General features: G+C 47.3%; 3 protein-coding genes across 29 annotated transcripts in view; 2 read left to right on the forward strand and 1 right to left on the reverse strand.

The window, feature by feature from the left end:
- The window catches only part of LOC147004346 (uncharacterized), a 56,825-nt gene that overhangs the window by 10,848 nt on the left and 19,328 nt on the right, over positions 1-26,649 (reverse strand). For 11 of the 27 annotated variants that reach the window (XR_015047406.1, XR_015047407.1, XR_015047399.1 and 8 more), the window contains 3 exons: positions 6,047-6,125; positions 1,620-1,806; positions 1,429-1,501 (listed from right to left, as the gene is read on the reverse strand). The exons of 2 other annotated variants lie outside the window; for them this stretch is intronic. Coding sequence is in view for 2 of the 25 variants with exons in the window: in XM_085839353.1 (XP_085695479.1) it covers positions 6,047-6,125; positions 12,363-12,467; positions 19,841-19,875 (219 nt within the window). In the remaining 23 variants the exon portion in view is untranslated. Of the gene's footprint in view, positions 1-1,428; positions 1,502-1,619; positions 1,807-6,046; positions 6,126-12,362; positions 12,468-19,840; positions 19,969-26,649 lie in introns of all 27 variants that reach the window. 14 more of the 27 variants (XR_015047416.1, XR_015047410.1, XR_015047405.1 and 11 more) reach the window with 8 other exon arrangements.
- Positions 7,299-8,421, forward strand: Ccl21 (C-C motif chemokine ligand 21). The gene is made up of 4 exons (XM_085839357.1): positions 7,299-7,430; positions 7,519-7,639; positions 7,734-7,916; positions 7,999-8,421. The coding sequence occupies exons 1-4, from the start codon at positions 7,364-7,366 to the stop codon at positions 8,027-8,029; spliced, it is 402 nt and encodes a 133-aa protein (XP_085695483.1). The 5' UTR covers positions 7,299-7,363; the 3' UTR covers positions 8,030-8,421.
- Positions 24,523-26,562, forward strand: Ccl19 (C-C motif chemokine ligand 19). Its single transcript, XM_085839359.1, has 4 exons — positions 24,523-24,821; positions 25,797-25,929; positions 26,149-26,242; positions 26,331-26,562. The coding sequence occupies exons 1-4, from the start codon at positions 24,761-24,763 to the stop codon at positions 26,367-26,369; spliced, it is 327 nt and encodes a 108-aa protein (XP_085695485.1). The 5' UTR covers positions 24,523-24,760; the 3' UTR covers positions 26,370-26,562.

The following is a 26,649-nucleotide window of genomic DNA, read 5'->3' on the forward strand; positions in this document are numbered from 1 at the left end:
AATTCCAAACCCAACCCTGAACAGTTGCACACTGGGTAACATACACCTCTAAGCTGGGAATACGACTTTCACAGCTTCAGGGACTCAGTGGCTCTCGCTGGCACAGTCACCATCGGCTTTTGTCCATGAGGTACCTTATTCCTGGGATGGCTCACTCAGTGCTCTGCCGGGAACCCAGGAGCACCAAAGCACCCAGGCCTTTTGACCCTGGTGGAATATGCAGACCCATGGGTCCTGGCATACCCCAGAGCCTCTTCCAGGATTAGCTCAACCCTTGAGCTGAAATTCCCACCATACCCTCCCCTTGGCTCTTGTCTGCCAAACTCAGAGGGAGCATCTGCTGCCCTGGAGGCCCCGAGGAGACAGGAGCAGGCAGGCACAGAGCTGAAGAGAATGTGGCTATTCCAATACGGGGCTTTCCAGACTCTTGCGACACCTAAGATGTCTACCCCAGAATGGCCCCAGGTACCAGCCCCAGACAGGTAGTGGACCTGCTGGAAGTGAGGCTGAGAGAGGTAGCAATGCACACGGCTCCTCTCTCGCTCGCTCTAGGGACTTGGTCTGTCTCGTTGTTAGCGTTAGCATCAGTCACGCTCTCTGTAAGGAGTGGGGACTCCTTACACCCAGGTACCAGTGTAGAAACCCTCTGCTTCTGAGCCTCCATGGGCCTGTCAAACAGTAACCAGGCTTCCTGAGGAGTCAAGACTTTCACACTAAGGACTGGAATACTTAAGCAGACACTCAAATCTCAGACGGACACCCATTGGTCTCTGTGTCCTTTCTGCACTATTTACATGCAGTCTGGCTCAGGGACCCAAAGCAGTTCTAGGATGTAATCCCCTAGACCTCCGTGTTTGTGTTAGGGTTCAGGTGGGACTGTGGACTAGGATGAAGCCAGCAGTAAAGGCAGAAGACTAGGTGGGCGTGGGTCTCTGGAGTCCTGAGAACAGAAACAATAAGGTCCTCATCTAACTTCCCGCCAGCCTTGCTTCTTCCCAGGCTACCTCAGTGTCTCTAGTCACAGACCAGGTAGGGGCAGGTCCCATTCATCTCCTTTGTTTTCTTTTTTTTTTTTTTTTTTTTGGTTTTTCGAGACAGGGTTTCTCTGTGTAGCCCTGGCTGTCCTGGCACTCACTTTGTAGACCAGGCTGGTCTCGAACTCAGAAATCCGCCTGCCTCTGCCTCCCGAGTGCTGGGACTAAAGGCGTGCGCCACCACGCCCGGCTTCCTTTGTTTTCAAGACAGATGTTTCCTTCCCTAACTTTTTCCCACCAAGGTTTCCAGTCCCATCAAACCTTCAGTTACCCACAAGGGCCTTCCTTCATTTGGACTCTAAGCCCAGAAGCAAGCAGGAAGACCACCTGACCCCTGACCCCACAACCCCAGGATGCATCATCTCTTTAGGCTGTTCTATCTCTACAGGCTCACGTTCAGCAGGAGAGGTTCCTGGTCTGTGCTAGGAAGAGTTTTCAGGATCCAGGAATGTGGGCAATGATGGGACCTGAGGGGAAACCACAAATAAAGACAAGGCAGGATCTTAGGTGAGAGAGAAGCGCCTAGATATTTTAGAAGTCAAATCCACACGGCCCCCTTTTCACTCTTTATACCCCCTCCCCTACCTTTATTTCCTGTGCTAGGCTGGAAAGTAACCTTCCTCCAGAGAGGCAACTGGGACATCATTTCCTCTGGTCACCTTTGTTCCTTCCCACGAGCTTTTTGCCCATCTGGAATGTGGGATGGGAGCAGAACCGGCCCAGGTGGCTCTTTCAGCGTCACCCGTCAAATGCTTGGAATTACCTGGACAACCTGGTAAAAATACAGATTACTTGGCTCTGTTCTGAGAGTCTATTTAAGTTGATCTGGGATAATGGCAGATGCGTTTATTTTTAACAAGCTTTCCAGGGGATTCTTAGTGCAGCCAGTTTGGGAAAGAGTCAAATTCAGGATGGCTGTCATCTACATACCTAGCTCTAAGCCCTGCGATCTTCCTTTTTTAGAAAACTCAGAGACAAGTTACTGCTTTAGGGTTCTCTAGGGGAGCCAAACAGATGGAACAGGTACATGCTCAAAAGGATATTTATTAGCCTGGCTTATACAGTAGCATCCAGGCTACTCAACAATGATGATCTTCACACTGGAGAAGCTAAGAGCCTGGCAGCTGCTGTCCACAAGGCTGAATACCTTAGCATGCCAGACTGGCACTGATGGCCTAGCAGAGTCCCTGAAAGCCACTGGTCTTAAGGTTGGAAGCCAGAAGAATCAGGGTTCTGACATCAGCAAGGAAAGGCAGTGGCAGCAACAGAGTAGATAAACTCACCAGCAAGACTCAAGGCGAGCAGGCAAAATGCAAAAGTATGTTGTCCCTCTGACCTTCTTATAGCTGGACAGTTACTGGAAGGAACTACCCACATCAAGTGGGTAGTCCTGTGTTTATGATGTGCTTACCCACTTCAAGTGGGTAGTCCTGGCTCTGTGATGTCTACCCACTGTAGCCAGGAAAACCCCAGGGCTGGAGAAATGGCTTGATGAGTGAAAACATTTGTCTTGAAAGCCTGATAGCCTGAGGTCAAGCCCAGAACCCATGAGAAAAAGGCAGGTGCAGCTGCATGCATCTGTAGACCCGGCATTCCCATAGTAAAAACGGAGGTAAAGACAAACCTTTGCCTCAGTGAGATGGAAGGCAAGAACTGTCACCCCAGAGTTGTCCTCCGACCTCCATAATTGAGCTATGGCACATGCAAGCTCAGATGCATGCATGCATACTCTCTCTCTCTCTCTCTCTCTCTCTCTCTCTCTCTCTCTCTCTCACACACACACACACACACACACAAACACACACACAGACTAGTTAATTTTAAAAGAAAACAAAAACCTTCCTAGATATTCTCAGAGGCTAACCTTATTCTAGATACCCCTCACAGGTGTGACCAGAGATTTATCTCCTAATTCCAGACCCACTCAGGTTGACAATTAAAACTTACCACCAGAGAGGCGACAGAGAGCTCTCCTAGAGGACGGGGGTTCACTTCCCCGCCCCTGCTCGGGGTGACTTACGCTGCCTAGAACTGACTCCAGCTCTAGAACACCCACGTCGCACAGATCCATACACACAACAAATAAAACACAGCTCCAACGTGGCTGTACACACCTTTAGTCCTAGCACTCTGGAGGCAGAGACAAGCAGATCTCTGTGAGTTTGAGGCCAGCCTGCCTGATCTACGTAATGAGTTACAGACCAGGCCAACCCTACATTGTGAGACTCTGTTTTAAAAGGAAGAGAAAGAGAGAAGAAAGAAAGAAAGAAAGAAAGAAAGAAAGAAAGAAAGAAAGAAAGAAAGAAAGAAAGAAAGAAAGAAAGAAAGAAGGAAGGAAGGAAGGAAGGAAGGAAGGAAGGAAAGAAGGAAAGAAAGAAAGAAAGAAAGAAAGAAAGAAAAGAAAAGAAAAGAAAAGAAAAGAAAAGAAAAGAAAAGAAAAGAAAAGGAAGGAAGAAAGAAAAGATAATAACCAGAGCTACCAACCTTCTGTGTCACCTCCACAGAGGAGAAAAATAGATGGAAATTTAAATTTTTCTAGTGCCAAGATCTAGGTTAAAAAAAAAAAATCTAAGACATCTTGTGTTGTTTTATTTGAGACAATGTCTCACTGGCTGTCATAGAACTCCATTTGTAGACCAGGCCGGCCTCAAACTCACAGAGATCGAATTGCCTCTGCCACCCGAGCGCTGGGATTACAAGTTTATGTCCTCTGATTCAGGACATATTATCTCTTATTTTTCCCAGCCATTTTCCAGGAAAACCACCTTCTTGCTAGCAAGGATGCTCCCTGCCCTGCATAGTGTCTCAGCCTGCTAGCAACCTCAGTTCCCCAGCCCTTGTGACCAGTTCTTCTTCCCTGTGAACCATCCCAACAGTACCCGTTTCCCCCACAGAAGGAACCCCAAATACCACCCTGTACAGCAAAGACAACACACTTAGAAACATCTCTTTGGGGAAGTCACAAGTAGATGATGGCACTGTCCTCAACAAGGGCCGTCAGCCAGGCATAGTGGCATACTCCTTTAACCTCAGCCCTCAGGAGACAGAGGATGGTTACATCTAAGTTTGAAGCTAAGAGTGTTATCAGCCTCTGAGAAGCATAAGAACTGATGTCCAAAGATCCCACACTAGATGGTCTGAGTTTCCAGTAGTCGTCAAGAAGCTACAAATACTCAAAATATAGCTCACTCAACAGAAAAACAACAAACAAACAAACACTGAGAGGAGAAACATTACTGAGAAAGCCCAGACATCCGGCACACTACCAAAAGTTATGTTATTGTTACTTAACAACCTTCAGGTGGCTGAAGGGAACTCTGGGCAGAAAAGTAAAGGAAATCTAGGAACTGTACATCCGTGAGAAGAGGAGGTTTAGAAAGCAGTGTGTGGAACTGCGGAGGACAGGCAGAAGCAGCACCTCACAGCCTTGATGCACTATTTAGGAGGCAGAGGCAGGACCATCCGAGCTCAAGGTCAGTCTGCACTACAGAAAGAGGCTGAGCCCAAATTCTGCAAGGAGATGCCAGGTAAGACAAGCACCCAGGGGTGAGGATGGGACTCAGGTCTGTCTCAGCTGTCAGGACAGACTGTAAGGTTCTTAAGAGGACAAAAGAAGAGGAGCAAACAAAAAAAAAAAATCAGTACACAGAAGGAAATGATACAGATGAAAGCAGAAATAAATAAAGAATCAAAAGATGATAAAAATAAAAATCATTAGAAGGCAGAGGTTGGTGGATCTTGTGTGTGTGTATATATATATAGATAGATAGATAGATATCATATATAAAATAAGATAAAGGGTCATTGAATGTCACCCTGGATGCCCTGGACTAGGCTGGCTTTGAATATTATATATATATATATATATATATATATATATATATATATATAAAATGTCAAGGGAGACAGCTTAGTGGTTAAAAGCACTGGCTTCTCTTCCAGAGGATCCAGCCTCAGTTATCGAAACCTACATGGTGGCTCACAACCATCTGTAACAGCAGTTCTGAGGGACCGGATGCCCTCTTCTGCCCCCAAGTGCATGCGCACACGTGCACAGAAGCTATATATATATATACACACGCACATATAAATGTATGTATATATATATACACATGTAGGAAAGAACATCCACACACATGAAATAAAATCATTTTTTTAATTTAAAAGATCAAGTCATTGAAGTCAAAAGTGAAAGTAGGGACATCAGTATAATTTGACATAAATAAAAAAGATCCAATAAACTGGGTGTGGTGGTGCTTGCTTTTAATCCCAGACTCGGGAGGCAGAGGGAAGTGGATCTCTGAGTTCAAAGCCAGCCTGCTCTACAGAGCAAGTTCTAGGATAGCCAGGGCTACACAGAGAAACCCTGTCTCAAAACAAAAAACAAACAAAAAGGGTGTGCTATGTATGACTCTGTTCCAACCTAGGTGAAACGGATAAATTCCAAAATCACAAAAACTACCAAAATCAGCTACAGAAGAAACGCACCTTCCTTCCGAGTGGGTTCGCACCACGTGAGAACACTGAATAAGGAATAACAATTGCAAAATACCCAAACTAATAAAATACCAGGTCCAATGGCTTCAGTGGGAATTCTCTTCAACATCACAACAGTTTTAACATCCATTGTTCTCAAAGTTTCCAAAAGTCTGAAGAGCTGGCATTCCCTAACACATTCTCTGAGGTCAGCGTTACCTGATCCTGAGGCTGGAAAACGAGCCTACAGGAAAACAGCAGACCAACCCCCATCCCTTATACATGAAAACACAAAATATTTAAAAAAAAACAAACAAACTCAGCAGCACAGTGAAGTATTATGTACTACGACTAAGTGGGGTCTGCTCTCAGGTTAAAACAAGACCACATTAACATGAAGGGGAAACCCATACAATCTTACCGCATTATTAAAAATAAAATGAATCCAGTGCCCTTTCAGGAGGAGAAAATAATAGCCCATTAACTGAAAATGGCAAGAAACATCCCAACATAATAAAGGACTATGAGAATCCTACCTTGTCGTCAATAAGGAAAGACTGAGCTCTCTTCAGATCAGGAACATACAAGATGCTCACTTCAACCCAACAGTGCAAGCTATAGTGGAGAGAGGGAGGGGAAGAGAGAGAGAGACAGAGAGAGAGAGATAGAGACAGAGAGACAGAGAGAGAGAGAAAGAGAGAACTATTAGCAATTAATAATTCCACCACTCAGAGGCAGAGGCAGGTAGATCTCTGTGAGTTCAAGGCCAACCTGGTCTATGAATCCCAGAACAGCCAAGGCTACATGTGACATTGTGTCTCAAAAAAGTAACAACAATAACAACAACAACAACAACAAAATTCCAAAAGGAAATAAAGAACACAATTATATTTATAACAGCACCAAACAGAATACTTACAGATAAATTTAATCCAGTAGGTATAAGACTTATACTGTGAAAAATACAAAGCATTCTAATTAAAGGAGGCCTGAATGAATAAAAAGTTATCCCTTATTCATGGATTGAATTCTAATTTTACAAAGACAGTGATAACAACGTAAGGGGTCCTCAGATTTAGTACAATATCTAGTAGAATCCCTAGAGAGGGATGGAAAGGGGACAGTTGTGTAATTATAGTATACTCCCAAAAGCTAAAAGAAATAATAATAAATAAAACATAAGGGAGGGGCAGAAAGATGGCTCAGCACTGATGGAAGGGTGTTGCTCTTAGAGGACCTGAGTCCAGTTCCCTGCACCCTCACCTACCACTTCTACCCACAGCCACACAGAAATACACATTGTTTTAAAAAGCAGAGGAATGTTTCATGGACTTGGATCTGTTAATGATCGGTTCAATGTGATGTTGTGGTAATAACATCACAGCTAGCAGGGGGAGAGGGGGGAGTTGGGTTTCACAAAACTTTTAAATTTTGTGCGCTACTATCAGGAAGCCTATATAGAATGAGAGGATGCATTTGTATATCATATGTCTAAAATAAGGCCTATTGTCAGGGATCTATAAAGAACTCCTAGTCATTAGATAGATTATTACTTGCCGAAAGGAGAGGAGATGTGTGGGGCTTGAAGGGCAGGGAGGAAGCAATCGTGCTTTGGGGACAGTGGCTGGAAGGACCAGGGAGAGATGAGGAGCTGAACAGCTAGGAGCTGACCGTATGCTCACACTAATGCCATCTGATCCAACTCACAGGAAAAGGAGGGGGAGCGAGGGAAGCGAAAGTCTCAGACTGCATAAATAGGCAGCAAGCCAGTCGCAGCCCACACACACAGACCCCAACTTGCGGCTGTCCATCTCACCTACAGCTCTGGTCTTATCCTCAACTCAACCACAATCATGGCTCAGATGATGACTCTGAGCCTCCTTAGCCTGGTCCTGGCTCTCTGCATCCCCTGGACCCAAGGTACCAAGGAGGGAGAGGCTTTAGCTGGGGAAGGGGGCCATAGAGACACCTTATAAGCCGCAGCTGGGTCTGTGCACCTACCTTGCAGGCAGTGATGGAGGGGCTCAGGACTGCTGCCTTAAGTACAGCCAGAAGAAAATTCCCTACAGTATTGTACGAGGCTATAGGAAGCAAGAACCAAGTTTAGGCTGTCCCATCCCGGCAATCCTGTGAGTGCGCTGATCGGGTGGGTACAGGCTGGTGGTTGGGTTGGGAAGGTGTGATGGGCCAGACTAAGAAAGCTTGCTGCCCTCCAACCCTCAGGTTCTCACCGCGGAAGCACTCTAAGCCTGAGCTATGTGCAAACCCTCAGGAAGGCTGGGTGCAGAACCTGATGCGCCGCCTGGACCAGCCTCCAGTCCCAGGGAAACAAAGCCCCAGCTGCAGGACGAACCGGGGAACCTCTAAGTCTGCAAAGAAAGGAAAGGGCTCCAAGGGCTGCAAGAGGTGAGGCTGCTGAAGGGATGGAAGGGGAACAAAGAGGAGCCTCCCTCCACCTGCCTCTCACACTTCTTTTCTGCCCTGCCAGAACTGAACAGACACAGACCTCAAGAGGATAGCCCAGTAACCAGCCTGGAGCCCAGGAGATCCCCCACGAACTTCAAGCTGGGTGATTCACAGTCCAACTCACAGGCAAAGAGGGAGCTAGAAAACAGACTCAGGAGCCCAGAGCAGCCACCTCATGCTGGCCTCCGTCACACCCTTGCCCTGCTTCAACCATCACATCTGCACGGCCATCCCTTTCTTACCTGGCGGAGCTGCCTTCCCTGGGGTAGACCTAGAGAGTCAGAAGAAAGAGTGTTTCCCAGGGAATGAGGAAGGAGACAGCAGGACTGTCCCCTCTAGGCGGTCACTCAGGTCCCAAGACCTGAACCTGCTCTCCATGGCGCCCTCCCCTTGTCCTTGCACCTATGATTCATACCTAACTGAATAAAAAGGTGATCCAGCCTCAGCCCGAATTCCTCAGTTCCTGGTTGTGTGTGTGTGTGTTTATGAGTATATGTGTGCATGTGTGTATGTGCATGTTTGTGTCTGTGTGTGTGTGTTTATGAGTATATGTGTGCATGTGCATGTTTGTGTATGTGTGTGTATATATGTGTGCGTGTGTATATGTGTATGTATGTGTGTTTGTGTGCATGTGTGTATGTGTTTATGTTTGTGTGCATGTGTGTGTATGTGTGTGTGCATGTGTGTGTGTGTGCATGTGTGTGTGTTCATTTGTGTGTATGTGTATTGTGTGCATGTGGGTTCTATATTCACACTTGTGGGGGACATGACGAGGCCAGAGGAGGACATCAGGTGTCTTCCCCTATAGCTCCACTTCCCTCCTTTGAAACACAGCTCGATAAGCCGGGTAACCTGCTAGGGTCCACCCATTGCCACCCTGCAATCCTAGGGTTACAGGAACATGCAGCCAGGCTTGGCTTTTACATGGGTGTTTGGGGGTTCAAACCCGGGTTCTTTTGATTTCATAGCAAGTGCTCGAATCCCTAATCATCCCCTCAACCCTCTCTTCTAGTTTCTTGAAGCCAAGGACCAAGTCTCTCAGGACAGGTCTTTGAAAGCTCAAGATTCACACATAAATCCATCTTTCCTTCAAGAGGGCTCCAGCCAGGCTCCCCTCTACCTCTTCTTAGAGAGGAGACCCGGCTATCCCCAGGCAGGGGTAAAGAAAACCACTGAGGAACCATGACTATGTGGGAAAGCAGGGGACAGATCCCGGAGGATGGATGAGAAAGGCAGGGACCTAGGGAACCAGCGGTGGCTGTAGCAGTTTGCACAGAGCCCAAGCTGGCCGCAGCATTTACCACTTACAAAATTACCAAGGCATCTGCACATGCCCCTCCCTCCTTGTGGGCTGGTGAAGACAAGTGACCCTAGTCTTTGGTCAATCAGGGGTGGTCTTAGCCTACACACTGAGATGTGCACAGCACATTATAAGATGATGTACATTATAAAGTGTCTTTTTAATTACTGTGGTTCCTCCTCCAAGCCGCTATACCAGAATGCTAGCAAAAAAACTTGCCATCAGATTCTCACTCATAAGGGAATCCCTCTCTCAAAGGCTGTGCAGAGTTCTGAGAACACTGGACCCCAGGTGAGACCTTCTACCTGCCCATGTTGACCCCCACAGCCATGCTAACTTGGGATGCAGCCAAAAAAAAAAAAAAAACTCTGACCCCTGGGATCGCCACAGGTTGTGTCTCTTCAGATGCATGCCAAATTTGAGATGTGGGAATTCTGACACTAGAGCCACTGAACTTTGACCTGAGTGCCTCCCCACACCCTTGGAGCCATCTGCCTGTCACTTCCCTCACTGCCAGGCATTACAGCCCAGTGTCCACAGCTGGATCTGCAGGACAGTCACCTCCACAGACTGGAGAAGCCCCTCCCTCCCTCCCTCTCCTGGCCCTCCAGGTCACACTCCCTCTTCCCCATTGTTACTTTAGAGTCAGACATTTACAAAAGGCAAAGGAGTCTTTCATAGCTAGAACCCTCTATTCCCAGCCCTGCCCAAACTCAAGTCTGCTCTAAAGTGAGAGGAAAATCAGGCAGAAGCAATGCCTAGCCAGGCCTGCTGGTCCAGGACTGTAATCCCAGCTACTTGGGAGACTGAGACAGGAGGATGACACAGTAACAGCCTGCCTGGCTGCAAGAGAAGTTCAGGGTTAGCCTAGGAAACACTGCCCAACTTTTGAAAAGAATTCTTTTAGGTAAAAAATGTGGCTGAGGATAAAGCTGAGTTGTAGAATGCGTGTTTAGAATGTGAGAGGCCCCGGACTTAATAACCAGTAGCAAAGGAGAAAAGTTCACTAAACATCTCACTGTGGCTATGTGACCGGCGCTTGCCTCAAGCCCTGCTCTCAGTTAACATGCAATCCTTTTCTCTTTTTCTTTTTGTCTTCAGTGAATGAGGGACCACTTGTCCATTTCTTTAACAAATTTGTCCGGTTCTTCCTTATTCTCATAAAATATTTCTTCAATCACACAAACATATTCATGGCTTTAAAAAGAATGTTTAATGGTTTGTTTTTTCTTGCAAGAAAGTGCCAGAATCTTGTTCTACGCAGCAGCACCCCCACCCTGACCTTTAACCCCTAAGATATTTCTTCTGAGCTCTGCTGCAGATGTGCAAATCCCTGTAACTACTGAGCGTGCTGAGTGCCATCAATAGAAGACCTCTTGCTATAAAAAGTGAGGATTTAGCTCTCTCACCACTTCCCCTGCCACGCCGCCTTCTGCATGCAATGCCCACAGTTCCTGTATCACACCATGCTCCATTTATATTACCAGAATTGTGCAGACGTCCGTTCACTGAGGAACACAGAGTGACATGTGCACACTTCTTACCCCTCCTCTGTTGCTCAGTTTTCCCCTTTTCTTGACTTCTCTTTAAGCTCTTTTGGGGATTGAACTAGGACCTCAGACATGCTGGCCAAGGGCTCTAGTGAAATACTTTCAGGCCCCACTTCTGGCTTTTTGTTTTTCTTTTACTTAAGATTTAAATTTGGGGGGCTGGAGAGATGGCTTAGAGGTTAAGAGCACTGACTGTTCTTCCAGAGGTCCTGAGTTCAATTCCCAACAACCACATGGTGGCTCACAACCATCTGTAATGGGATCTGATGCCCTCTTATGGTGTGTCTGAAGACAGCTGCAGTGTGTGTGTACTCATTTTAAAAAGATTTAAATTTTTTTTCAATTTAGTGTGTGCATTTGTGTACACGCATACAGAGGCCAAAAGAGGGCACTAGATCCCCTGAGCTGAAGTTACAGGCAGTTGTGAGCTTCTTCCAGCCCTCTTCCGGCCTCCATGGGTGGCACATGTGAGGCATAACTCACACAGTCACACAGACACACACACACACACACATGCATTAAAAAATAAATCTTCACTAGGCAGTAGTGGCACATGCCTTTAATACCAGCACTCAGGAGGCAGAGGCAGGTGGATTTCTGAGTTCCAGGCCAGACTGGTCTATAAAGTGAGTTCCAGGACAGCCAGGGCTATAAAGAGAAGCCCTGTCTCAGAGAAAAAAAAGAAAAAAGATAGGTGTTACAGAATATTTGAACCTGTTTCTAGTTGTGGTGTGGCTCAGCCCTTAGCATACACCTTTCATCCCTCTGGCTGGAATACAGACACACTCTTAGTACACACCTAGTCCCAAACAATGAAGGTAATGTTAGTTTGTAGAAGGAAGCAGCCATGTTTGAAAGTGTTGTCTAATTGAGTGGCAGACAAAGTAACTAATCAGAAAAAGATCTGACAGAACAGGATATACCAACTTTCAGGAGAAGAGAGAGGAAAGGGAAGCTACTTAAGGGAGAGATAGACAGTACAGAAAGAGCATATTCGTGGAGACCATGCAGTAGAGTTGAGAGAGAGAGAGTACAACAGCACAGAGAGGGGTGAAGAGGCAGTTTTACTGGGATGGTTGTACAGAGAGAGGGTGTAGAGAGAGAACAGGCTAGACACAGGTAAAGATAGAAATGAACCAGAGATGAGAAAGAGCGGGAAGATTAGAACAGATTGCTAGAGTTAGTTTGAGGCCAAGTAGAGCAATTCAAGAGAGGTTGAGAGAGAAGCCAGACTGAGTCGGCCAGCTTGGAGAGGAGTTTGATCCAGAACAGCTGAGTTGAACCAGCCAGTTAGAGTTCAGAAAGAACTAGGAAAGGGTGAGCTTACTCAGCAGTAAGTCTCAGAGGCTAAAAACCATTTAGGTCTAGATTAGATTGTACAGAGGCTAGACACTTCCAGGGCTAAGGCTAGGCTAGCAGATGGAGGCAGTAAGCCTCAGAGAGGACAGTTATTATCCAAGAGAATAAAAGTTATTTTTACGGGTAACACTAAACGGCTGGTTAGAAAAGGAAACACTTCAGCAAAGACCTACTCACCAACAATGAACGGAAATTATAAGTCTGAAGAACTTCTCATGGCTTCTTCCTGTACGCAACCACTGTATGTACTTCACTGAACACTGTGCTAATGGGCAACAGAAACTGTAAAAGGGAAAACAATTGCTAAATTTTGCTCTAAACTTTACAGAATTGCCCTCTAAACATGAGAACATTGTTCCATGAGAACATCTCTGGAATCTTGTGTTTTCCTTTTAGCTCTGAAGTATTAAACTACCTTATTTGTTGGTTTATTTATACATTGTGTGTGTGTGTGTGTGTGTGTGTGCATGTGCACACACATGCACTTGAATATGGATACCATGACATGGATGTGAAGGACAGAAAGTTCTCTCTGCTACAGAGGTTGCAGGTGTCAAACCCAGGTCACCAAGGTTGACAGTAAAACCCTTTCCCTAATGGTCCGTCCTGCAGGCCCATTTGTTGCTGTTAATTTTAGCCGAGGTTTGCCTATGTAGCACAGACCAGGCTTAAACTCAGCACGAAGTCTAAGCTGCCCGTAAGCTCCCTACCACCCCACTGATACAGTCTTCTGAGTGTTCGTTAGGATAATAGGCATGAGTCACCATACTTAGCTTAAGAAGACGTCTAATGCTTTTTTTATTTTTTAAATTAATTTGAGTGAGTGCCTCTGTGTGTGTGTGTGTGTGTGTGTGTGTACACAACAGGTGCATGAGCCTCAGTGAGGGAAGAAACGGGACATCAAGTGTCCATTTTTGGTTTTGTTTTTTAATCAATCTCCACCTGTTTCTTTGAGGTAAGGTTTCTCCCTGTACCTGGCGCGCATGTTTTCTTGGCCAGGCTGGAAGCCACCCCCAACAATTTCCTGCCTCCCTCTCCCTTAGAGCTGGGGTCGCAGATACACATGAGGTGCCCAGCTTTGTTACTAGGATCTAGTGGCAAACTGGAACACCCCGGAACTCTGTTGGTGCTGTTAATTTTTGCTTTAGATACATTGGTTGTGATAATAGCGCAATAACATAAATCAATTCAATACTAAGAGACTAAGCAGACATACCTCCTTTGAACCTCCGTATGGTTCAAAATCATACAGAGCTATTGGTTTCTATCTTGACACTCCCTGCCCTGGGCGAGAGGAGGGACGCGCCTCTGGCTCCGCCACCAGGGGGCAGCAGCATCGCCGCGGTCCTATGTCAACTAAAGAAACAGCCCTGGCTTGCGTGCTTCATCTTTGTGAAACGGATTTGTTTTTATTAATTGTGTATCGTGTTAGAAAAGATATTTATCATTTATTTGTCCCCATTTAAGAATAGAACAAATTTCTTTTCCGCTCGTCAGTTTCAAGCCTTTCATCAGGCACAGAACAGCATTTCGCCTCTCGAGAAGCCTCTAGGGAATAAAGAGACTTTTGCTTAGAGTGGGTTCTGCTGCTAAGTAATTGAGGACGCTAGAAGTGATGTGAACTTCCTTCAGCCTTTAAGTCAAATATTAGTTATTTCGTGTCGTCAAAATTTGGTGCCATGGATTCGGGAACATCAGGGTGTTTGGATGGGTACCATGGAGGCAAACGCCTTCTATTCACCGCCAAGTCTCGCCTAGTTGAGTACCAGTAGACTCAAAGGCCTGGATGAGGGATCTGGCACTAGGACTTTCGGGACAGGAGCCCACGCATGCGAGCCCCACCCCCTGCTTCACCCTCTTCCAGTCCTCGGCGTTCAGTGAGCCCTTGGCAAGGAGCTGGGAGGCGACAGATGACTTTGGAGACTTGGTGATTCCAGATGCTAATGCCTGCGCAGCCTCAGAGCTAATACGCCTGAACCCAGAAGTCTAAAGCCATCCTCTCCAGGCTCGGCGCGCCCCCTGCAGGCCGGAGAGTAGAGACGTTGTTTACATCAGCCAACTTAAACCACCCCGCGAAGACCTAAGAAGAGCACACAGTGTCACAACTCCAGGACATGCACTCATTCAAACATCCAGCCTGCATCCTCTCCCGTTCACTCCCTTGCATCCCTAGTTCCACGACAAACATTATTGACTTCCCAGACTCAAGTATGAGTGGAGAGTTCCTTATCCCAAATGCAAAGGGCCCCTCTTTCAATTCTCCCTGTTCTGGTACAAGGATTTGGTCAGACTAGGATGCATGAAGACGATGCAGGTTCCTTGGTGAGTAGGAAGCCAAGCTGAGCTAAACCCCGCTGAGGAATCCTAACCTGGGACAACTTTCCCAGGACTCATCCTGAACCAGGATGCCTTACTGAGTGAGGTGGCAGTCCACAGGCTCCACGCAGAGAATCGGAAACATTTCAAACCTACCTGATCTGCCGACCTCCACCCCAACCCCCCACCCCGCCCCACCCACGCCCTTACTCTAAGTGAAATCTAAACCAATGGCTGGGTGTGGATGACTGAAAGCAGCTAATATGTTAGAAGAAGAATCTTTAGATCGGTTTGCATAAGATCATCGGGGGAGGCCACCAATACTGTCTTCACACTGGGGAGACTGAAAACCAGCCGGCTGCTCAGTGGACCAGGTTGGGTGCTTCTGCAGCCTCTGGCTGGCAATGAGGGGCGGGGGATTCCTAGAGAGCCGCCATACTGGAGGACGCCTGAAGAAGCTGAGTTATTTGGCCACAGGGAAATATGGCAGCAATAAGACAGATAACCCAGCAGTGTGTCACATAGGCAAGTGGTCCTCTTCAGATCTGGCCCACCGACAGAAGACGCCATCCTGCCCACAGGTAGAGTGGGTCTTTTCGGTTCAATAGGTCTGACCAAGAAAACCTCTCATAGGTATACACAGAGGCTTATCTCAAAGTAGATTCCACATCCAGTCAATATGAACTGTCACTCACAGTGCCTGTGTCCTTTCCCTCTCTGACAACAGTGGTCAGTTTCTTCTCACCCCTACTCGCCCCCTCCTTCCCTGATTCCTCTTTACCTCTCTAATTGTATGTGGGCATTTGCACATGTGTATGTGGGTGTGTGTCACTTTTATATGTGTGTGTGGAAGCCAGAAGCCAATTGTGTGTGTGTGTGTGTGTAAGAGAGACAGAGAGACAGAGAAACAGAGACAGAGTGTGTAAGGACTCGGGGAAGCTAGAAGAGGCTGTCAGGTACCCCAGATCTGGAGTTACAGACAGTTGTGATCCAACTAATGTGAGTGCTGAGAACTGAACTCCAGTCCTCTATATCAGCAGCAAACGTTCATAACCATTAAGCTACCATCTTATTTTCTAAAACAGGATCTCCCACTAACCCTGCAATTTACTGACTAGGCTAGGCTGACTAGCTAGCAAGCACAAGAGGATTCACCTGTCTCTGCCTTCCCAGTGCTGGGCCTATGGCACCGTACCTGGCTTTTGCGTGGGAGCGGGGTGTGCAAACATATGTCTTTGTGCGGGTACAGCAAGCACTTTCCCAGCTGCATCATCTCACGAGCTCCCCCCACCCCTGGTCTTCTAATGTTGGCAAGGCTCAAGACTTGGAACTTAGGACCTCTTCTACCTACACTCCCTCTCTTAGTGATCTCATTGTCTTCAGGCCTTAAATACCACCCGTACGCTTCCAAATATGTATCTTCAGATAGCATCTTTCCCCTGAACTCCAGGCATGCCAGCTACCTACTTAACATTCCCATTTATGTATCCAGGGTGCAGCTTCAATGCAACCAATCAGAACTGAGCTCCTGGACCCCCACAAACCCACTTTCTTCCAGCCCTCCACATCTTGATAACTGTCCCATCCACTGACTTCTTCTTGCCTCTGCTTTCTCTCACATCCTCTGCTGAGCCCCAGTCCACTGGCTCTACAATCTTTCCAGATCTGAACACGTCTCAGTAGCTCCAAACACTGCCTGTGTCCTCTGAATTACTGCAATAGCCTTCATCCACAACTCCTTGCTCCACACTCCTTTGGTTTAGTCTACATTTAACAGCTATATGGAATCTTTTAAACATTAAGTCAGATATGTCAGCGTTCTGCTCGTCCGGCTAAGGGCTCAAGACACTCAGTGAAGTAGACACCTACAGTGGCTGACAGACGTGCACTGTCATTTCTTATTGTCTGTGTCCTATGCTCTGCTCTTTTGGACTCTAGGCTGTTCCTCACATTCTTGCTTCTTGGCCTTCGAATCTGTTGTTTTCTAACAAGAATGTTTCTCTCAGGTCTCTGTGTGGCTCTTTCTTTCTTCCTCTCTTTCTTCCTCTCTCTCTCTCTCTCTCTCTCTCTCTCTCTCTCTCTCTCTCTCTCTCTCTCTCTCTTCTTTTTCTCTTCCTTTGTGTCAACTCTCTGTTTTTATATCACTAAAGACTCCTCTGACTGCCTGATTTAAAATAACACACACCTTGTACCCCTACCACTTTTGCCTTTGAGGGGATGGGGAATGAGGTCTCACCATGCAGCCCTGGCTGCCCAGGAACTAGGTACCCTTGGCTCTTCCTACTGGGATTAAAGTGCTGGGATTAAAAGCATGTGTCACCACATCTTGCCTCTTGCCTTCTTTTTAAAAATAATTTAAAGTTTTATTTGAATGTCTGCATATGTGTATGTGCATGCATGTGAAGTTACCTAGGGAAGCCAGAAGACGGAGTCAGAGCCCCCGGAGCTGGAGTTATAGGCAGTTGTAAGCCACCTGATGCATGTGTTGGGCCCAGACTTCTGGTCCTCTGGGAGAACAGCAAGTGCTCTTAACTGCTGGGCCATCCCTCCTGTTACCCACTCTTGACTTCTCTATTTTTCTTTGTGGCAGTTGTTGCCATCTGACTGTAGACTTTGTTGTTTGCTTATTGTCTGTCTCCTTCACTGAAATAGAAACTCTGCAACAACAGGAAGTTTCTGCTTTGTTAGCTACTGTCCCCCAGTGTTGGGGACAGCCGGGCATAGAGGAGGACTCAATCCATACTCACTAATGAGTGTGATGCAGATGTGACACAGATGCCCTCCCGGTACACTGTTTCCTCATTATTGCACTCTTTCCTGCTGATTCTTGGGATCATTCCCAACAGGCACTCAAGGCAGAGGGTAACGAAATAATTGAAAGTCGCATGAGCTTTGCACTATACTGTTGTGTGACTAGGGCCTTGGCAAGAGGCAAAAGCAAACTCAAAAAGGCTTAGTAAGAAGAGACGTATGGCTGCATCTTTTACAGAGGTGAGGACAGCCAGCCACTGCGCATAAACTAGCATAGCTTCAAACTCTGGGCCTTCTCTGCTAGACAAAGTAGACACTAAATGTGCTGCCTGAAAATTCTACCCATTGAAAGGACTTCACGTCTTCATCATCCCGAAGGCTGCTCCTGCAGCTGGAGGCAGCCAGTTCCTTCCGGTGCCGGTATATCTTAGAGGCTCACCTGAAAACGAAGACCATTCACTTCCCCTATTTTTTCAACCCTAGAGAATGTCTCCATGAAGCTTGAGATCAAAGAAAAAAAGCAAACCTAACAAATTAAAGGCTAAGCTACCTTCCTGTGCTTTCCTCCTTGACTTCCAAAACATCTAAGGCCTGTTCTCTCACATGTGCATGTCGTGAGCACATCCATTTAGGGGTGGTGCTGTAATATAGACAACACCCTTAGGTCACATTGTCACTGGGGCACTACAGTCCAAGTTTCCTACCAGGGCCCTGGGGCAAAGAGCTGTTTGGTTTGACTTGATTTGTTTGGATTTTGTCAGGCTTGGTTTTTGGTTTTTGCTTGTTTTGCTTGTTTTTTTTTTTTTCCCACTTGTTTGTGTGTGTGTGTGTGTGTGTGTGTGTGTGTGTGTGTGTGTGTGTGAGTGTGTGTGAGTGTGTGTGTGTGTGCTTCAGAGGCCAGAAGAGGGCATCAGTTCCTCTGGAGCTTAGGTTACTGGTGGTTGTGAGCCTCCCTGTGTGTTTACAGGGAACCAAAACCAGGTCCTCTGCAACGGCAGCATGCACTCTTGACCAGGAAGCCATCTCTACAGAGCCCCATTCAGTCTGCTTCTTTCTTTATAGTCCATGAAACCAAGGACCGAGATAGAAGGACTTTAGGTGTCATTGAGAAGAACTAGACAAAGTCATAGCTCTGGCCCTAGGACAAGATGTGACCTCCTGAGCTGATTAAAAGATTGCCAGTGGAAAAATATCCAAACCAGGCTCTAGAAACCCTAAACCTTTTAAGATGGCAAGAGGCTTTCTGATAAAGAACCAAGCAGGTCTTTCAGTCATGCAGATAGGGCCAAGGCCCTTAGGAAAGCTAGTTTATTACAGAGACCTTAGAAAATAGTGTAAGATCTGCCTAGAACATAGATAGGAGCAACAGTGTCTTTGGCCACAGTCTGCTCTCCCCATTGAGCCTATACTCTACTTGGTAATAACCTCTGCCTATCCGCTATTCTCTGTCTGTGTCTCCTGGGACTTCAAGAGAGAGTACGCGGACCAGGTAGAAGGGAAAGTGTCCAACTGAGATCCTGGTGTCAAGTCCCATCCTGTGTGTGTCACTAGTGATGTTCTGAGTGACTATGACAATTGTGCAACCTACTGATGTCCTGGGTCCTCTCTCTCCACGCAGAGAGATTATCTGTGTACTCACATTTATAAAAGCAACCAATCCCAGGATTGGGATCCACTTTGAGGACCTACTTTCTGCAGTCTCTTCTGGTAAAGCTTACAGTATCCCTGGAGATTCTGACAGAAAATGGGTGGCACACTGTAAGGATCTAGGAAAGTCAAATATTTCCCACTCTCCACTCACAACTCAGAGCTTGCACAACCTCTAATTTCCATATATGGGAGCTCTTCCTACCCCAGGCTGTTGGCTGCACTGCTGGGTAGGTCTTGCAGCTGCAAACTGACAAAAGGGTCATGGGAACTACTGCATATGTAGACTATTGGTCAGAGGCACAAGCCACAACTGGTGCCTGTGATGGGCATCTAGATGAACCTCATAGCAATTTTTGAGGACTGAGCCCTACGGCTGTTGGAAAGATGCTGTCTTCAATTGAGAGGCCACAGGTGGTGTTGCCAGGGGCAACAGGAGACCACAGCTCAACACAGCCCCTTGTGGAGCGGAAAGTTCCCTTCCCCACAGGGGCTTCCACTCAGGCAAAACTGACACCTGAGTGTACTGCAGGGAATTCCAGGATGGCCGAGTGACGGACGCAATATTAGAACTTAACAAAATGGGAGCTTATTAAGTACTTAGGCAAATGACAGAAATGGAAAAGGCAGAGGTTCTTTTCATATGATAAAGGCTTTCTCACCTAGGTTGAGCATAATTCCAGAGACTAGAGTCCCTGGCAAGAAATAGCCACCAAAGCTTCTAAATCCTTTTTCTCAAGAACTTGAAGAACAGATTTCATGGTAAACAAGTGGTGAGTTTTTAGAAGGGAGTGTTGTCATAGAAGAGGGCTTAAGGGGAAGAAATCAATGGCACTCCCATGCAGCAGGAGGGTCACCACTGAGGGCCTTTGTCTAAAGGGTAATGAGACTCTACTGAGTTGAGGCATAGGGAAGTGAGTTGGTTGGTCCAACTGGTCTACCTGGACTCATGGCTGATGCCCATGAACTTCTGCATCCTCCTGACTGGACTGGAGTTTTGGAGACAGCTTCAAAGCCAATGAAATCTCTGATCATGCATAGAATCCAGGCAGCTATACCCATTAAGTTTCTATGCAAAAGGAAAAGAGGGATAATAAGAAACCAGAGCACAGCCAGGCGGTGGTGGTGCACACCTTTAATCCTAGCACTTGGGAGGCAGAGACAGGCGGATTTCTGAGTTCAAGGCCAGCCTGGTCTACAAAGTGAGTGCCAGAACAGCCAGGGCTATACAGAGAAACCCTGTCTCGAAAAAACAAAAAATAAAAAAATAAGACTTTATCTCTAGGCCGGGCATGGTGGCTCACACCTTTAATCCCAGCACTTGGGAGGCAGAGGTGGCAGATTTCTGAGCTTGAGGCCAGCCTGGTCTACAAAGTGAGTTCCAGGACAGCCAGGGCTATACAGAGAAACCCTGTCTTAAAAAAACAAAAACAAAAACAAAAAAATAAAGAAAAAAAGAAACCAGAGCACAAACAGCACCGAACCCCTGTCATTCCTGGCCCCTGACTAAGACAGAACTTCCCATAGAACTAAGGACATTTCTGCCTCCTGGCCAAGACAGAATGAGTTGTGGAGACATGAAGCAGAAGGTACTCATTTTCCAGGTCTCCTGACAAGCTCCTTGCTCCTCTTGTCATCAGAGTAATAATAGAAATGAACAGAACACATTCCAAGGGGTGTGGGATTTTGAAAGTCACTCTTATGTGTCTCTCTAACATGTGTGTACGTGTGTGCATGTGTATGTGCGTGCTGTGTATGGGTGTGTGGTTTACTATGTGATCCTGTATGGTCCTAATCACATTCTTTAAAAAGATGTAATTTACAACAATGTTCAAAGATTAAGCAAAGCTTAAAATTTAAGTAAAATTGTATGTGCAGATTTATCTTCTTGAAGAACTTCCTTGTGTAAGTGCAAATGTCAGGGGTACATTTAGATGTTTAGACTTGGGTGTGAGAGAAAAATGCTGACATTAGAACTCAGGGTTACAAACACTCTGACCAAGCTCATTTGTTGCTTTGACACGCCCCCCCCCCTCGCTTGAGCCATCATTGGGGCAACACTGTCTCTGCAGGCAATCTTTGCTTTATCAGCTGTGCTGAAGTTTCTTCACTCAGCCAGCAGGACAGGCAAGCTAGATTGTGGGGTAAAGGGCCCTTTCCCTGCTTCACATCCCCTTAGTTTTCTCTATCTTTCCATCCTGCCTCTCATATGGCTGGATTAATTTGCTAGGACAGCCCATAAATCTTAGGAAAACACATTTACTGTTTATGATGACGGATGTTACAAAGAGGTCATAGTTGTTATTCTAATGCTGTGACGGGGCACCATGACCAAGGCAACTCTTATAAAAGAAAGCATTAATTGAGGGCTTGGTTAAAGTTTCAGAGGTATAATCCATAATCAACATGGTGGGGACCATGGCAGCATGCAGGCAGGCATATTGGAGCAACAGTTGGGAGCTATATCCTGATCCATAAGCAGAGAGAAACTGTGACATCAAGCCTGGCTCGAGCTTTTGAAACCTCAAAGCCCACTCCCAGGGACACGCTTCCTCCAACAAGGCCACGCCCCCCCCAATCCCTCTCAAGCAGTGCCACTCCCTGGTGACTAAGCATTCAAATATATGAGCCTTTGGGGGTCACTCTTACTCAAACCACCACAGAGGGCTACAGGGAAAGTCTTGCGAGAGACCTTCACAGGTGTGTGAGGCGCACAGAGCTTCTGCTCCCTTTCCAGGAAGCCCCACTTTCTCAGCTATTCAGAAACCTAATCTGGTCCTTTTGAAGTTTCACTATGTGGCCATAATTGATGATGTTATGGCTATAGGTTTATGAATTTACCCTGCCTCTGGACTCTCTTGGGTGAAGGGGTCTGGCATTCCAGCCCTTTTATCCCTTCTCAGCATTATAAAAAACTGATACTACAGAGAGTTCAAGGATTTTAGTACATATATCCTGGTGGAGAGGGGGGACCAGAAAGAACAATTGTTTAAACTATTTTGTTATTATTTATTTGTGTGTGTGTCTGTCTGTCTGTCTATCTGCGGAGGTCAGAGGGAGTGAGATCCTCTGGGGCTGGAGTTAAGCATTGTTCCGATGTGGATGCAAGAATCAAACTCTTCAAGAACAATGCATGCTCTTAACCACCGAGTCCTCTCTCCAGTCCCAAGTTTATACTTCAAAAGATGGTTCACAAAGCTGCATGTGATTGTGCACACCAAGTTCAAGGCCAGCCTGGTCTACATAGAGTGTTCCAGAATAGAGAAGACTACATAGAGAGACCCTGTCTCCAAAAAAAAGGTAATAAAATGGATTTTAATAAAACATCCATTTGAGAAGTAGTGAAACCTGGATTTAAAGGCTTTGGTGCAATAACGTAGCAGCGCTGGGTCTGACTACGGTGAGGGTCATTACTTCCCTGGCCACGCATCAGGTGGGCAGTGCCGATTCCCACCTCTGCCGTGTGCTACGTACTCTGTGCTGCGTGCTATGCCCAGTAGATAGTTGGCACGGGCAGGGTGGCGGGTAGTACCAGCTGTGTGGTTGTGTTCTCTGAGCCTCCTCCTCTGTATGTGTAAAACAAGGATCACAATACAATAAGCACGTGTCAGAAGATGCCTGGGAACATTACACAAAGTATGGTTGGCAGAGGGATTGATCCAGAGCACAGAAGACAATCAGAATGCTATTGTGATTATTATTATTATTATTATTGTGGTTTTTCGAGACAGGGTTTCTCTGTGTAGCCCTGGCTGTCCTGGAACTCACTTTGTAGACCAGGCTGGCCTCGAACTCAGAAATCCCCCTGCCTCTGCCTCCCGAGTGCTGGTATTAAAGGCATGAGCTACCATGCCTGGCGCTATTGTGATTAACCCTGCGCTATTGTGATTATTATTAATGAATGAAAACTGATAAATGTGAGAACTGTAGGGCCAGCTTAGGAGGTCAAGGCACTCAGTGTCAAGCCTTGTGTCTTAGTTAGGGTTTTACTTCTGTGAACAGACACCACGACCAAGGCAACTTTTATAAGGATGACGTTTACTTGGGGCTGGCTTGCAGGTTCAGAGGTTCAGTCCATTATCATCAAGGTAGTAACATGGTAGTATCCAGCCATATATGGGCCTGGAGGAGCTGAGAGTTCCATGTCTTGTTCTGAAGGCTGCTAGGATGAGGATATTAAAGCCCATGCCCACAGTGACACACCTACTCCAACAAGGCTTCGCCTTCTAATAGTGCCACTCCCTGAGCCAAACATGTACAAACTATCAGAGCTGGTCACTTGAGCTTGATCCCTGGGACCTCCACAGCGGTAAGAGAGAGCCAACAGCCTCAGAGTTAACCGCTGACCTCCACTCCTGTGCTATGACATGTGCCCACCTCCTCCCAGGCACACACACACACGAAAAATAACCATAATTTTCAACTATCTTTAAGTCAGGATGTAAGAACACATTGCCTTCCCTGGTGAGAAAGAGGAGACAATGGCTTGAGACATGGCTCTGAGAGTGAAAGGCCTGCTATGAAGCACGAGGATCTGAATTTGGATCCCCAGAACCCACCTTAAAAAGTAGGCACACAGTGGCACACACCTGTAATCTTCATGCTTGGCGACACAGAGACAAAGGGGGAGCCTGAAGCTCACAGCTGGTCACAGCTGGTATTAGCAAGTCAGTGAGCTCCAGGTTCAGTGAGAGACCCTGTCTCCAGAGCTAAGGTGTAGAGTCATGGAAGAGGTCCCTGATATCAACCTCGGGCCTCTGCGTGGCGTGTACACGAATGTGGATGTTCCCATCCGACACACACATACAGAGGACCACAAGTGTGGGTGCAGAGGGCTGGGTGGGTACCCCATATATTAGCTGTTCTTTTGCAGTCTTCTCTTCTGGTTTTTCTCACAAGGATGGGAAATCACTTATTCCTCCCCGATCTGTCAATTCCTTGAAATTTAGGGATTTGTCTCAGAAGGAGCTGGCTAGCCCCTCTCCTTAGAAATCCCCTCTAGATTCCCAGGACTGAGAGAAGGGAAAGATGGAGGGGGCTGTTCCAGCCCATGCTCCCTCCAGCTGTTCCTCTGACCTAGGCTTTGGATTTGAGAAAATGAACAATGCCTGCAGATGCAGGTAGCTGATTCACAGGGACCTGAGTTGTGGGCTAGGAGCCCTGGGCCCTCTCCTTAGGAACCTTCCCTTCCAGCTCAGCCTGTTCCAAGAGAGGGGCTGGCCCCCAGATGGTGACTTGGAAGGCACTGTGATGACAAGGAGAGGCCATCTAGGCTCTCACGCTTGCTCTGAAGGTACCATGGAGCTGGCTTCAAAACGGGCCTCATCAGAAAGAAGAAAGTGGTGAGGATGTAGAGAAGCCCACTGGGCTCTAACTATCCCAGCTAATGCCACCATCCGGAGGACAACGCAAGCCCTCCCTGGAGCTGACAGTACACAGATTTTCTTTCCCAGACTTTTGCAGTTCTCAGAGCTAACGCCAAAGAAAGCAGAGGGTGAAGACCTTGGGGGTGAGGGGGAAGGAAGGCAAGGTCATGTTTTGCCAGAAAAAAAAAAGGGGGCAGAGGGGGGTAAAGGGGAAGACCCAGAACAGGCCATCGAGGGGGAATTTTGGGACAGAAAGTGAAAGCTCAAGGCATAAATTGGAGCTGGTGGCAGCCTCAGCAGGCTCAAGCGGGCTCACTTGGGCACACACAAGCTCACTTGCACTTGGCTCCTGAACCCCTTCACGGCCACAGGAGGACATCTGAGCGATTCTCGTCACTCCCCTGTGAACCCGTCAGAGCCTCGGCCTCTCAGATTCTTGCGCACACAGTCTCTCAGGCTCATTCACTCTCTGTAGCCTGCTTCGGATCATCTGCCATGGCCCCCCGTGTGACCCCACTCCTGGCCTTCAGCCTGCTGGTTCTCTGGACCCTCCCAGGTAAGGCTTGGGAGATGACTACGGTAGGGGCCACAGTGACCTGTGGACAATGTGTAGGTCTTAGACTGTTACAATGGTCATGAAGACCCTCCGAGTTCAGTGTCAGTGGATCCAAGGGCTCCTTATGCCTTCTGTGTGTGCCTGTCAATATGAATGTGCCTGTATCCAGGATTGCAATGTGGCTCAGCTCTGTCATATCCTGGGGCTTATAGCTGTGGGCTCCATGTCCTGATACCTCAGCTTCCAGGCAGCAGAAGGAAGGAACAGTGTATCTTCCTTGAGAGACCTAAGGCTATAATTAAGTGGGTGGAGTGTTTGCCTTGCCTACGTGAAACCCTGGTTTCAATTGCACCATGGGGTTGTGGGGGTGAGAGCTTTGCTGTGTATTTGCTTCCGTCTGAGAGAACAAGAAACACTGAAGCCATGCTTAATAACTTGTTCCCCTTTTGGGGGTTGCATTTTAAGGGCTTTGGTTTGGCTTGGTTTGGTTTGGTTTAGTTTGGTTTAGTTTGGCTTTTGAGAAAGCATCTGTCCATGTGGCCCAGGCTAGCCTCCATCTCCTGGGCTCACGTGATCTTACAGCTCAGTTTCCCTCCTGGTAGCTGGGACTCCGGGTATGGCAGCCATCTGCTGTAGACATTCAGAAGCCTGAAGGAGTCTCAGCCGAGGCAAGCCTCCCCTGTCCCAGCATTCTCCTGTCCACTCTCCATTTGCTAAAACATTGTAAAAGCTGAGAAAACCTGGGAAAGGGTGTATGACCAGAGCAGCATTTGGGGTACGTAGAAAAATGGTTATTTACTAAATGGCTTAGGAGACTATAATATGTTCAGCAGCCAACTGAGCCACAGTGGCACTCAAGGCTGAATATCAGGTCCAGCAATCACAGACACACAGATGCTATCAAAGCCACTTAGGGACTGTGGCCTCCCTTCCTCGTGGTCTCAGTGTCTTCTCCCCTTCTTTCTCCTATCTCAGCCCCAACTCTGGGGGGTGCTAATGATGCGGAAGACTGCTGCCTGTCTGTGACCCACCGCCCCATCCCTGGGAACATCGTGAAAGCCTTCCACTACCTTCTTATTGAAGATGGCTGCAGGGTGCCTGCTGTTGTGTGAGTTGCTCGTGGAACGAATATCTGGCCCCATCCCCCCCCATGAGCCCTTGCTGATGCCACCATGGCTTTAACCCTGAACTCATGGCCGAGCCCAGTTTTCATAGAAGCCCATGAAACAGGTCCCTACAAATAGTCTCCAAGCCTCCGCTCCTTACTCTAGAGCCTTCTAGGAAACTGGGTTCCAGGGCTTTTATTCTCTCCAACCTCTGGCTACAGGTTTACCACACTAAGGGGCTATCAGCTCTGTGCACCCCCAGACCAGCCCTGGGTGGAACGCATCATCCGAAGACTGAAGAAGTCTTCTGCCAAGGCAAGCCTGACCCTCCTCAGTCCTGCCTCCACCCTCCCAAACCCCCGAGATTTCAGCTCATGACCCTGCCTCTCCTCCCTCCCCCTAGAACAAAGGCAACAGCACCAGAAGGAGCCCTGTGTCTTGAGTAAAGAGATGTGAATCACTCTGGCCCAGGAAACAAGGACCAGAAGAGAGGACCAGGCCCCCTGATGCTCTGTCCCAGCCAAGTCTGTGCCTAGAGAGTCGATGTGAGTGTGGACAAGAGAGTTTGTGTGGCTAGAACACCGTCTCTCCGTGGCTAGACTGCTGTGCTTCCAATAAAGCCGCTTGGTACCGTGGATCTGTCTGTCGGCTGTCTGTTCTCTCTCGCCCCAGGAGGACAGGAATAGGAAAGGAGGGGGTGGAATGGCAGGATATATTTCCAC

This window comes from Mus caroli, unplaced genomic scaffold, assembly GCF_978045245.1.
Source record: "Mus caroli unplaced genomic scaffold, Mus_caroli_1 scaffold_6, whole genome shotgun sequence".
NCBI lineage: Eukaryota > Metazoa > Chordata > Mammalia > Rodentia > Muridae > Mus > Mus caroli.

Coding starts and splice junctions, on each gene's coding strand:
- Ccl21 (XM_085839357.1), top strand. CDS start 7,364: ATGGCTCAGATGATGACTCTGAGCCTCCTTAGCCTGGTCCTGGCTCTC. Junction 7,640..7,733: donor TGTCCCATCCCGGCAATCCT/GTGAGTGCGCTG, acceptor TCCAACCCTCAG/GTTCTCACCGCGGAAGCACT. Junction 7,917..7,998: donor GGCTCCAAGGGCTGCAAGAG/GTGAGGCTGCTG, acceptor CTGCCCTGCCAG/AACTGAACAGACACAGACCT.
- Ccl19 (XM_085839359.1), top strand. CDS start 24,761: ATGGCCCCCCGTGTGACCCCACTCCTGGCCTTCAGCCTGCTGGTTCTC. Junction 25,930..26,148: donor TGCAGGGTGCCTGCTGTTGT/GTGAGTTGCTCG, acceptor CTCTGGCTACAG/GTTTACCACACTAAGGGGCT. Junction 26,243..26,330: donor TGAAGAAGTCTTCTGCCAAG/GCAAGCCTGACC, acceptor CCCTCCCCCTAG/AACAAAGGCAACAGCACCAG.